The following is a 12,894-nucleotide window of genomic DNA, read 5'->3' as shown; positions in this document are numbered from 1 at the left end:
TCTGCTTCCGCGACGCCGCCCGGCCGTTTGCAGGTGGGCGTTCCCTGCTGCTCCGCCTAGCGCCGGGGGCAAAGGTGCGGGGTCAGCTAGCCGCGCTACTTCCCGATGCCCGGACTCTGAGGGGGCGGCGCGAGCTCCCGGGCGGCCCCACCCCCCTCGTCCAGGCGAAGGCGCTTCGAGAACGCCGAGCGCGGCCCCCAAGGCTGTGGTGACTCTTATTCTTTCACCACTTTGAGGGACCCGGCGACGAATCCCCGGGACGCCAAAGAAGCGGCTGCGGACTTCCGACGGGGAGGGCGTGAGGCCTAGAGCCGCTGGGGTCGCTGGGGCCGGAAGGCGCCGAGCCCCGCTCAGCTGCGGGCCGGGGGCGTGGCGAGGCCGCATTCTGTTTCCCCCCAGGCCCTGAGGAGCTTTCGGTTTCATTTCCGGCCGGCGTCTCCACCTCGCGGGAACCGCCCACGCCCCTCCAGTCCCAGGCTCGACGGCCATGGCTCCAGACACCCTCCTCCGTGAGGTGACCCAGGCGCTGTGCGCGGCCGGGGGCGCCTTGGAGCTGGAGGAGCTGCGGCGCCGCTTGCGGACGAGCGTCGGCGGGGACGTGCTGGAACGGCTGTTGCGGGAGCGCGGGCGCTTGGCGGTGGCGCGGCGGGCGGCCGGGGCCGGCACGACGGCCGTCGAGCGTCTGGTGCTGGCCGTATCGCCGCTGCGCGTGTGCGGCGCGTACCAGGGCTCGAAGCCGGGCTGCGCGGGGCTCTGCGCTCAGCTGCACCTCTGTAAGTTCGTGTTCTACGGCAAGTGCAAGTTCCAGAGGGACAGGTAAGGCGCCGCGCCCCGGAGCTCGACGAGGGGAGAGGGCCTCTTCGCTCCCAGCCCGGTCGTGGCCCTTCGTAAATTCGGGGGCGACAGTGAGGTGGCTGTTCCCTGGCCTCTCCCCGGCATTCCCTTCAGCGAACATTTATCGAGCATTTACTGAATACCCGGAACTGTGCGCCGGACTCCGCGTCGGGCAGTGTCCTCTGGGCCCCTGCGGTCTCGGAGAGCGACTTAGAGCCCAGCAGGGGGTGGGACACCCTGGGAGGGGCAGTACCGGGGTGGGGCTGGAGAGCATTGGCCGAGGGAAGAGGGAGGGAGCTCCAGAAGGAAAGGGGCTGCGGCTGACTTCTGCTCGGAGCTCCAGAGCGCCCCGGGCTCCAGAGCTGGCCGCGAGGGCCCACGCAGAGGCGGGCTCTGTGCCCAGCAGCCGAAGGACTCTTCTGAAACCTTTCTCACTTGCTTACAAGCCGGCAGTGGCTTCTGCTGCATTTAGAATAAAATGCAAGCTCCTTACCGTCGCCCCCCGTGTCCCTCAGGGAACTGGTTCCTGCCGGCCTTCCATCCTGGTCCCCTCCGTTGATTCCCTTATGGTCCTGTAACACTCCCAGTCTTTGCTTATCTCGTGACCTCTGCTCTCCTGGGCCGCCTTTCCTGGTTTGCCTGCTGTATCGTTCAGGACTCAGGCATCACTTTTCTTCCTCTCCATCACATTGTTCTGTTTACTTTTCTCATAGCGCCCGTCATGGCCGCGCATTCCTTCAGTAGAACTGAAAACTCGGAGAGCAGAGGCCCCTCTGTCTTGGCCCTGGCTGGCCTTTTCCGGCCCTCAGCTCTGTGCTCTGCACCTGGCAGGTGCTCAGTGAGATTTGTGGAGTGGATTAATGAGGTTAATGCTAAAGAATTTGGACCTCACCCTGAAGGTGATGGGGCCCGTCAAATGGCAGGCGAGTAGCCATCAGGTGTGCGTTTGAGGAAGCGATCTTAGTGGTGCGGGTGCTTATTTAGAGGAGGACGTGATGCAGACCTGTTTGGAAGCTAGACCCGTTGTTTAGAAGAATTAGTTTTTTTCTTTTTTTGCCGTAACATGGTAGACATTATTTGTTGCTCACATCAGCTCTAAGGGTAAGGTTTAATAGTCAGCATGGGGTAGGGACCTTGATGCATGCAGTCATTTAGGGACCCAGGCTGGCGGACCTAGACTCTGCCCTCCTCAACCAATGGCTCCTAAGGCCATCTGGGTATCAGGTTCCAAGGAGCAGGTGGAGGAGATGGAAAGTAGAGAGCTGGTGGGAGGTTTTTATGGGCCAGGTCTGGAATGGTAGCTATCTTTCTGTCCATGGCACCTGCACCACAGGATGTCTCATGACTCTGCCTGGGTGCAGGGGGAGCTGGGAGATGTGGTCCCTGGGAAGCAGCTGCCCAGAAATACCCTGAAGAGGAAGGGACGTATGTGTGAGGAATTTGGGAGAGTTGGTGAGAGGGTGGTGACAAGATCCAAGAGGCGATGACTCATTTTTCTTTATTAGTGTTGACGCAGAGCTGACTTCCCTTTCTTACTGTTGACAGAGAGCGGGAGAGGGTTTTGTTTCAAAGTGTGCCCAGGGGGTAGCTATCCAGGTCTGAAGCTTGGGAGGATCACCAGGGCCCTGAGATGCTAGTTTTGGGACTCGCTGGGCAGTGTATGCCATGGCTGCAGCACCAGGAGTGGGTTTGATCCGGGTGGAGGCTGAGAGTGGAGGGAGCCCTGGGGCAGTCGGGCCTGCAGGGGGCGCTGGTGGAGAGGCAGCACCTCCGGGCGGACGGAAGGAGGGCACACCTGGAGAGGAAGGCAGACACAATAAATGGTGGTTGGAGGGACCTAATGACGGGGACCACTGGTGAGCCTTATTAATGTCTGTAGTGGGTAAAATAAAGATGGCAGCCCTATTAGGCTAATTCCCAAAATTTGGGGTCAGATTTTATTTGTCTTGGAAACCTGGTATTTACTGGCCTGGATGATCCGGAGTTTTCTTCCTTGTGGTTTACACAGGACAGTTTGTTGAACCTTCCTTCTCTGGCTGTTTCTGGGTTGCATAAGGGAGAGTGGGTGTGGTCAGCTGCACATTCTATACTTTCCCTGCGAAATTACTTGTCTTCCTCAACCACAGGGTCAGCTGACTCAGAAGTAGATCATCACTGCTGCTTTTGTTCATTGGCGACAGTTGGGGAGGGTCCCAGGTCCCCAGTTCCATCCTGTGCTTAGGGGGCAATGAGCACAGTGGTTAAGAGCCCAGGTCCAAGGCAAGCCTGCCTTGTCTCTACCCTGGCTCTGATCCTTGCCCGCTGAGTGGTCTTGGGCAAATTAGTTTTTATCTGAGCCTCAGTTCCCTCATCTGCAAAATGGGATAGTATTACCCACCTTATAGGCTTGTTGAGGACAGTATGAGTTAACTCACAAAACATTTAGGCAAACCCTGGTTTGTGGTAAATGCCCAGTGAGTTTTAGTAGCCATCATCATCATCGTAACTACCAAGCCCCTCTGCCTAGAAAGTTCTTCCCTGCTCTCCGTGCCTGGTTCCTCAACCCTAAGTATTTGGCTCAGGTTTCATACCTTCCAGGCACCATGCCTTGATTGCTTCCCCACTTCTGTCAGGCTCAGGTGCCCCCTCTCTGCGCTGATGCATCCTGAGCATAGCTGACCTTGCATTTCCCACAGCATTTCAGAGTCATCTCAATGTCTGTCTCCACTAGAGAGAAGGAGAGGAGTTGGATGACTCCAAGGTTTTCAGCCTGTGCAGTGGAAGAGGGAAGTTGCCCTTTACTAAGATGGGGGAGCCCATGGGAGGTACAGGTTTGGGGGAGTAGATCCAGGGGTTCAATTTTCTGTTGAGATGCTTATCATAGGTATGGCAGTGTCTTGAGTCAAGCAAATGCTATTTACCTGACTCTTCTGGGTCCTGTTGACTCAGGTGATCATTTGAAGGCTTATCTTTGGATCATTGGGGCGTGGTGCCAGTGCCTGGCTCACAGAGAGTGTTCAAGAGGGGCTTGTTGATCAAAAGAATGCAGGAGGGGAGCAGAAAAAAGGGCTGGGCCTCAGTAGTGGTGTGTGTGTGTGTGTGTGTAGTGGTGTGTGTGTGTGTGTGCGCGTGCGTGCCCCAGTAGTGGGGGGTGTGTGTGTGTGTACGTGTACACGCCTGTATCCACACTCACTTATTCAGCCAATGTTAAATGCCAGTAAGTGCCCAGAGACTGGCACGCTGTGACTCTGGGGGAATGGCCCCATCATTCTCATCAAAAACCTGCTGAGAGGTGTTTGCAAGGCACCATCTCTTCCTTTGTAAATAAGCACTATGATTTTTTCATTGCATAAACATGCTGGTTTTCTCTGGTGCTTCTAAATAATGTCAGGAACTATTCCTGAAAAATTTTCTTAAAGATTGATTTTACCAGCTGTATTAGTTTGCTTGGGTTGCCATAACAAGGTGCCACAGACTGGGTGGTTTAAACAACAGAAACTTATTTTCTCACAGTTCTCGAGGCTAGGAAGTCAGAGTTCAAGGTGTCAGCAGGTTGGTGTCTCCCGACACCAACCTTGGCTTGCAGATGCTGCCTTCTCCCTGTGTCTTTACATGGTCTTCCTTCTGTGTCCTGATCCCCTTTTCTTATAAGGACACTGGTCAGATTGGATTAGGCCCCCCAGTGAACTCATTTTAACTTAATCACCTTTTTGAAAGACTCCAAATACAGTCCCTTCTGAGGTACTGGGAGTTAGGACTTCAACATAAGGGTTTTGGGGAGACGTTTCAACTGTGACCCCAGCCCTGCTTCTTTGCAGGAAGGACTGTAGGAACGGTCACAACTTGACGTCCGATCACAACATGAGCGTGCTGAAAACTCACGGCGTGGACCACCTCAGCTACAGTGAGCTCTGCACACTCTTGTTACAGAACGACCCCTTGCTCTTGCCGGAGGTGAGTGCCGGGAGAGGGTGGGCCTGAGTGTAAGCGATGAGGGAGGGACCAGGAGGTGGGGAGGCAGGAAGACATGACAGACAAGAGGCCAAGGGCCCCACTGTGATTGCTGGGGTCTGCCTGCAGGGAGAGCTGGACTGAGCTCCTGGCTCTGCTGATTTTTAACCCTGAGATCTTGTGCCAACCTTGCTCCCTCTTGAAGCCTCCTTTCCCTCTATGTCAGTTGGGCTGGTACCTCCTTTGCAGGGCCTCTGTGAGATTGGGGGAGCCCGTTTGGCCAGTGGCTGCAGCCAGTTGTTACACAGAGCAGAGGGAGTGAGAGATTCCAGCTGGCCCCTCCTTGTCTAGCAGGACTTAGAAAAATGCAGGTACCACCAGACCCCGGAGGTCTGTGGGGAAGTTTTCTAACTTGGGTTGATGTGAATTCTCATACTGCATTTCAGACAGTAACCACCCACTTGTTTTGGAGCTCACTGCAATGGTTATGGACTAGCTCGAGTCCTAAGAGAAGCGGACACCAAGGTGGGATTGGAAGTGTGAGAGATTTATTGGGGAGGGAGCAGAGGAAGGTGGGGAAGGCTTCAGATGGTGGTGGTCCTCTGACATCTGTGGCAGGAGAAGGGGAAGGAAAGGGACCCGGTAGGAAGAGACCCTGACTGCAGTGCAGTTCTCAGGAAGCTTCTACCCAGCCAGCGAAAAGTTCTGAGCTAAAGTCCTTGTTGGTTGGCATCCTGTGTCTCCCCAGAACAACCTGCCCGGTCATTGGCTGAGAGCAGCCCTTGGGAGCGCCCTCTGTGTAAAGAGGGCGGCTGCAAAGGGCAGCAGCTGGGCCGAGAGTTGCCTGCGCTCTGTGGCAGATCTGAGCGGTCGTTCTGTGGCTAGCACAGGTTCTGTGGGATGCTCTGGCACTGCTTCTTGGATGAGGCAACAGGGATTAGATGGATATATTTTAATGACAGTGCTTCCTTATTACTCAGTTGAAACCTCCCATTTGAGAAATATGCTACATAGCAAATGACTGGCACATAACAGGTTTTAAGTGTTTTCCTTTGCCTTTTGAAAACTAGTATAGATTTAATTCACCTAACCTTTATTGACAATCCATTACAGATGAGGCACTGGTGGTAAGGAGGTGAAAGACCCTTTCTGCTCTTCCTGGGGGCACAGCTTCTGGGTGGGACAGTAGTGGATGATATCATCGGCGGATGATAGCAAGGTGCTGTTGTAGGTGCTTTAGCAGGAGTCAGTGCTCTGGTCTCGGGGGCACAGTTTGGGCACCGGGGAAGGTGCCCTGGAGCAGATGGTGCCTGCTCTGGGTGCTGGAGGGTGAGTGAAGGATGAAGGTGTGGGAAGAGGGAGGCAGAGAACGGGGAGCCTACCTGGTCAGGGCACAGTGTGTAAGTCTGCGCGACCTGGACTTAGGGGGAGGGGAGAGAGAAATGCGAAGCTGGAGGCTCAGCCATACAGCCTCCTGTGTCACAGGCAGGAGTTGGGGCAAGGTTGTGTTGGGAGGGTAGGCATTAACTTTTTGGAGTGGTCACCTCGTTAGTGGTGTGAGAACTGAATCAGCAGGTGACCGGCCTGGAATGGGCAGCCTCTGTCTCCTGGGGTGTGTGGGGTGCTTCAGGACACAGTGCCAACACATGGGGGCTGTGACCAAAAGCTCGGATCCAGGGCAGCTTTCCTGCCAGGTCCGCTACTCTCAGGCTAGCCCCCTTATCAGTTGGCCATTTGGGGGCCGCCACCATGAGTTGAGCACCCACTGTGTTCCAGGCATTGTATTAGTCACTTGGTATATTTCTTATTTAATTCTCACAATAGCCCAGCAATGTAGGTGGCATTATTCCCATTTGGGGGATTAAAAAACGGAATCTCAGAGCTGGTGAGTGGCCTGCCCAAGGTCAGGCAGCTTGTAAGTGGCATTATCAAGGTTAGGGCCCAGCTCCCTCTGATCTTTTCCCTCGGGGCTTCCATTTCCAGAAGGGACCCCCTGCTGATCTGGGCCTGGGTTCTGTAGCTCTCTGTTCAGTGTAATGCCTGTGAGTTGATTGAGTGGGCCCTTGGTGGTCTCTGGTTTAGTTCCCATCTCCAAGAACGTGGAATGTAGAGGAAAAGGAAAGTTGATTCAAGTTCAAGCCCCACCTTACCAACAAGCAAGTCCAGCAGGTAATGTATGTGCCAGGTGTGTTAGACAGCTGTGCGACCCAGGGCAAGCCTGTTAGCTTCTCTGAGTCTATTTTGCACTTGGGAAATGAAAGGGCTGTATTTGGCTTTCTTGAAGATACTTTAAACCCTCAGAGCCTCTTTGACCTAGAATTGGAGAAAAAAAGTGTTGGGAGAAACTGGGCCCTGGGTTAGAGAGAGTTGGTGAGTCAGTGGGGGCAGGGGGTAGGTAGCGTGTAAGGTTTGTTAGTAGTGTAAGGTTTGCTGTGTGAGTTACATTAAAATGTTGTCTCATGTGAAGGGAGCAGCTCTGATCAGCTGGATGTTCTTTGGATTTTTCTGGCGGAGGGGCTTGTTCTGAGCAGTCCGCTGTCCTCCCCGGCTTCCATTTACCAAGGGCATGTGCTAGCGGCGTACATCTAGAGTGAGGGGTGTTCTCAGAGCTGTGCGACCAGTGTCACGATGGGATCGCAGCCTTGGCTAGGTCTCTGGAGGAACCTCTTCCTCTAGTAGGAAGCAGTAGTAGGCTCAGTAAGGAGGAGGTGTTGTGTGAGGCCTTTCTAAGCTGCTGTCGTTTTTCCTTCTCTGTTAACAGATCTGCCTTCATTACAACAAAGGACATGGACCCTACGGCTCTTGTTCCTTTAAAAAGCAATGTGTCAAACTCCACATTTGCCAGTATTTTTCACAGGGTGAATGCAAGTTTGGCACTGGCTGTAAGAGATCCCATGATTTCTCTAATTCTGAGAACCTGGAAAAACTGGAGAAGTTGGGCATGAGGTCAGAGCTGGTGAGCAGGCTGCCTTCCATTTACAGAAATGCTCATGACATCAAGAATAAGAGCTCTCCCTCCATCAGAGTGCCGCCTTCTCCCTGTTGTTCACAGGGGACTTCCGGTAAGGCTCTGGGCTGGGGCTCCTGGATGCCAGCTGACCGCTAAATGGCATGTGTGACTTTGGGCAAGTCTGTGCTGCTTCTAGTAAAATGCAGTTGGCCATCCCCTCCTGGCCAGTGCGGACTGTGAAGATGAATGGAAATCAGAGCTGTGAACGAGCAAGACATTCTAAACAAATGCTGACTGGTGTTGAGGGTGGGTGAATTCTCTCTGGGCCTCATCTGCACAGAGATGGGAGATGCTGCTTCTCCCTATCCAGTCTTTCCTCTGCCCCCCTGGAGAGCTTGTTTTCCAGTGAGGGACCCCAGAGTTAATGCTGTGCTGTACAGCTCTGGGGCCATCCTTTTTTTTTTTTTTTTTTGCGGTATGTGGGCCTCTCCCTGTTGTGGCCTCTCCTGTTGCGGAGCACAGGCTCCGGACGCTCAGGCTCAGCGGCCATGGCTCACGGGCCCAGCCGTTCCACAGCATGCGGGATCCTCCCGGACCAGGGCACGAACCTGCGTTCCCTGCATCGGCAGGCGGACTCTCAACCACTGCGCCACCAGGGAAGCCCTGGGGCCATCCTTTGCACTGCATTCTGTTTAGATTTTTTTTTTTTAATGAGTGAATGAAGCATATTTTATTTACTTACTTATTTTTGAATGAAGCATATTTTAATTTCAGCTCCTCTTCTTGACATGAATGCATCTTTTTCGTCACTGCAGATTGACTTTGTTCACCGCTCATCTCTAGACAGTGCCGACCACAGTAGGCACTGAGACATTTGTTGAATGGATGAATCTGTCAGGACACTTTTTAAAAAAATTTTTTTGAGAAATATCAAGCTTAGTGACAGGCAAATGGGGGAATTTTGAACAGAGATTGGTTATTTAATAAGTATTTCTTGAGTACCTGTTGGTTGGGACGTGAATACCATGGTCCCTCAGGGAGGCTGTGATGCCTTGGTGTCTTTTGGATTTTCACAGTATCTGCTTTTGGCTGGCCATTCTGATGATCCATTTTCTCATTCAACAAATTTGAGTCCTGGCCATGTGCTGGCCACTATCCTGGGCCTGGTTATACCTTAGTGACTGTGAGCCGTGGCTTCCCCACCCCCCCCTCCGACTTGTTAGCTGTAGTGATAATCTAGGATTTTTTTTTTTTGCGTACGCGGGCCTCTCACTGCTGTGGCCTCTCCCGTTGCGGAGCACAGGCTCCCGACGCGCAGGCTCAGCGGCCATGGCTCACGCGCCCAGCAGCTCCGCGGCATGTGGGATCCTCCCGGACCGGGGCATGAGCCCGTGTCCCCTGCATCGGCAGGCGGACCCTCAACCACTGCGCCACCAGGGAAGCCCTAGGATTTTTAATAGAACACTTCCTAAAATACCAGTGCCAGGATGACCAGCAAACAAACTTATCACTCTAATCTTACCTGATTTTTGTATTTGAAAGTTGTCCTTGTCATATGTTTTTTCTTTACATTTTCTTCAGTTATTTTTGGTTAGTTTCTTTCAACAGTAAGAAGCCTAGAAACAAACAGGTTTTGCTTTAAATAGTTTGTTAAAAGTGTCAATTGGATTATGGCCTTGTTAGAAAGGGAGGGGAGGATACCTGCGCCTGGGGGGAGAGGGAGGCCAGCTCTAAGGCTCCACAGGTGTGGGTTTTAAGGTGCAGCCTGTGGCTGTCTGAGGGGCCTATAAAACAACAAGGGAAGATGAATAACAAAATAGGGAGGGTTTGCTAATGAGTTTTATATGCTTATATGGTGGCAGTTGGGGCCCGCTGAAATGTAGTTATTAGGTAATGGCTCATTGAAGCACTTCTAGTAAAGGTAAACTTTGAGAGCACTTGCACGCTCTTATTATATTATATTATAATATTTGAAAAAAATTATTTATTTTTGGTTGCGTTGGGTCTTCATTGCTGTGTGTGAGCTTCTCATTACGGTGGCTTCTCTTGTTGTGGAGCATGGGCTCTAGGCACACGGGCTTCAGTAGTTGTGGCTTGCAGGCTCAGGAGTTGTGGCGCACGGGCTTAGTTGCTCCACAGCATGTGGGATCTTCCTGGACTAGGGCTTGAGCCCATGTCCCCTGCATTGGCAGGCGGATTCTTAACCACTGCACCACCAGGGAAGTCCCTACAATTTTTATAATTAACCTAAATTAGGTTTCATTTTGAATTGTGGGCTTTCTGTTCATTGTTATTTTTTTCTTGGTATTGGCACCCGATTCTAATAGTTCATTGACAAGTATTTGCTTTTGCAGTCAAATCTAGTTTATAAAATGCAGCCTTCACTTGCTCTCTGGGCTCATCACATCAGTAGATAGAGAAGGAAAATGTGTTGGTTAGTGGTTCCCGCCTATTAAAAAAGTGTCCCAGGTTCCACTGTTGAAGGCTTCTGATTGAGTCAATCTGAGGTAGAGCCGGGCACTTCTATTTTTAAACAGGTCTAGTGAATTGGGTGCACAGCCAGAGTTGAGAAAAGACTCACCCCCAGCCCCCAACCATGACGTCCTGGATTTGGCAAGCAGCCCTGTGACCTTGGGCTCCCTGATTCCTCCCTAAAAAGCAGAGGGCCCACCTGTATGTCTGAGGGTGCTTTCATCCAGAACTTTATAAGATTTTGTGAGGTTGCCTTGCCCACTATTGCCTCGTGCAGAGGGATGAATGAATCCTTTTTTCTCTCCTTTGTACCTTGAACTACCCCACCCTGTGTCAGAAGCGTTCGTGATACATCTTTGCAGTGTTTCTTTGTAGAAAGAAGAGATGCAGGTTCTGTGTCCCCAAACACTGTCAACCAAGAGGAGAGTGATCAGATTTGCTTGTTCCATATCTGGAAACGTTGTACCTTTCAAGGTGAGTCAGGGGAAACCCCTTCATCCACTTGTGGGCGGGATAACTGCTTCTGGTTCCCAGAGCTCTGCTCTCACCCCTTGAGGTCCTCTCCCCACCGTCCAGAGAGGGTCAGGCCATCTTAATTGTGAACTGGTGGCACTTCAGTGATTTTGTTGAGGAGTTGAGGGTGGTAGGAATTACTTGAGTTTCTAAAAATCAAACTGTAGATGGGGAGCATGACTGTTTGGTTCATGCAGCAAATGAGTGTCAAGTGTTACCCCTTGGTCAACGTAGCGTGAGGTCAGAGACCTGCAGAGGCACTCGGATGCCCAGTCTAGTGTCCCTTATGGAGGGAGGTTGTAGTCTCAGAGATACCTTAGAACCTAGGAACGCCCTCCCTCAGGAGGAGACACCTGTGTTCACTCTTGGGGGATGAGTATTTATTTAAGTTTGGGGTTTCTCTCCACATTCTCTCTTTTATCAGAAGTAGCAAATCTTGTTTTTTGTGTGGGTGTGGGTGTGAGACTGTATTTTCACTAAACCTTTGTTCTTGCTGCTGTCCTGGGCTTTGATTGAAGAAAGATTCCTTCTCAAATTTGGTGACTCTGCTTAAAAAAAAAAAAAAAAAACACCAAAACTTCCTGTTTTGTTTTCAGTCTTTAAAAACTACCCAAGCAATTCATGAATACTTTCATTTTGTAAAAGAGTGAAATGATACAGAGTAAAGTCTGAAGTCTTCCTTCAGCCTTCTCTGAAGGTAAACACGTGACGTGTGGTCGTATTTGTTTCACATATTTTTCAACACATGGGAACATGCACATTATTTAATCTGCTTCTTTTACTTAATGGTGTGTCCTTGAGATTTTTTCTACATTAGTATGTATGTGTATGTCTACCGGGATTTTAAAAACAACTTTGTAGTATTTGATTAGAGTGATTTTTTTTTTCCCTTGAGCATCTGAGTACACATGTGTATTTCCATAGATAGATTCCTGGAAATGGAATACTAGGTCAAGGAATATATGCTATGCTATATATATACGTGTGTGTGTGTGCGTGTGTGTGTGTACAGTCTTAAAAATCAACATTATTAGTTATAATTTACAGACAAAATGCACCTATTTTAAATATACCCTTTGAGTTTTGGTAAGTATGTTTGCCCCTGTAACTATCACTATAATCTAGATACGGAACAGTTCTCTCATTCCAAAAATTCCCCTTATGCCCCTATACAGTCGATCCTCACCCCCCAGTTTCCCGACCCAAGGCAATCCTGATCTACTTTCTGTTGATGTAGAGTAGATGTGTGTTTTCCAGAATTTTATATAAATGTAATCATACAGCATGTATTCTCCTGTTGCATGGATTAACTACAAGTTGTTTATCCATTTATATGTTGATGAACATTTGGGTTTCCAGTTTTTGGCTTTTATAAATAAAGCCTCTATCAGTATTCATGTATAAGTTTTCATGTGGATGTATGTCTTCCTCTCTTGGGTAAAGACCTAGAAGTGGAATGTCTGATCATATGATAAATGTGTGTTTAACATTACGAGATACAGCCAGACTGTCTTCCAGAGTGGATGTGTTTTGCCTTCCCACCAGCAGTGTGTGAGCGTTTTGGTTGCTCTACATCCTTGCCAACACTTGGTATCGTGAGTCCTATAAATTTTAGCCATCCTAGCAAATGAATAATATCTCATTGTGGCTTTCATTTGCATTTCCCTGATGAGTAATGGTATTTAACATTTATTTTCATGTGCCTGTTGGACATTTGTATATCTTCTGTGAAGTATCTGTTTAAATCTTTTGCCTATTTTACAGGCAGATAACAGTTTTGTTAAGATATTAAGTATATTTCGTATAGTATACAATTCACCCATTTAATAGTTTTTAATATAGTCAGAGTTGTGCAACCATCATCACGGTCAATATTAGAACATTTTCATCACCTCCAAAGAAATCCATAACCATTAGCAGTCACTACCCATTCTTTCCTCCCCCCAGCTCCTGGCATTTATATTATGTCTCTGGGTTTGCCTGGATATTTCATATAAATGGAATCATACAACGTGTTGTCTTTTGTGACTCTTTGGCCTATTTTTTTATTGGGTTGTTTGATCTCTCATTATTGACTTCTAGTAGTTTTGAATATTCTTTATTCATGTCTTTGTCAGATATAGGTATTAAAAATATATTCTCCCAGTCTGTGTCTTTCATGTTCATGTTTTTTTTTTTTTTTTTTTTTTTTTTTT

At 49.9% G+C, this 12,894-nt stretch overlaps 1 protein-coding gene across 1 annotated transcript in view; it reads left to right on the top strand.

Annotated features, from left to right (window-relative positions):
* Nucleotides 1-442: 442 nt before the first annotated feature.
* PARP12 (poly(ADP-ribose) polymerase family member 12) overlaps nucleotides 443-12,894 on the top strand; it is a 46,821-nt gene continuing 34,369 nt past the window's right edge. Inside the window, exons 1-4 of the mRNA XM_007466615.1 lie at nucleotides 443-816; nucleotides 4,632-4,767; nucleotides 7,526-7,826; nucleotides 10,562-10,660. Coding sequence (XP_007466677.1) covers nucleotides 488-816; nucleotides 4,632-4,767; nucleotides 7,526-7,826; nucleotides 10,562-10,660 — 865 coding nt within the window. The 5' untranslated portion in view covers nucleotides 443-487. The remainder of the gene's footprint in view (nucleotides 817-4,631; nucleotides 4,768-7,525; nucleotides 7,827-10,561; nucleotides 10,661-12,894) is intronic.

The sequence above is a fragment of the Lipotes vexillifer genome, unplaced genomic scaffold (assembly GCF_000442215.2).
Source record: "Lipotes vexillifer unplaced genomic scaffold, Lipotes_vexillifer_v1.1 scaffold71, whole genome shotgun sequence".
NCBI lineage: Eukaryota > Metazoa > Chordata > Mammalia > Artiodactyla > Lipotidae > Lipotes > Lipotes vexillifer.
The sequence above is the reverse complement of the archived record's forward strand: the minus strand, read 5'-3'. Positions and strand labels throughout refer to the sequence as shown.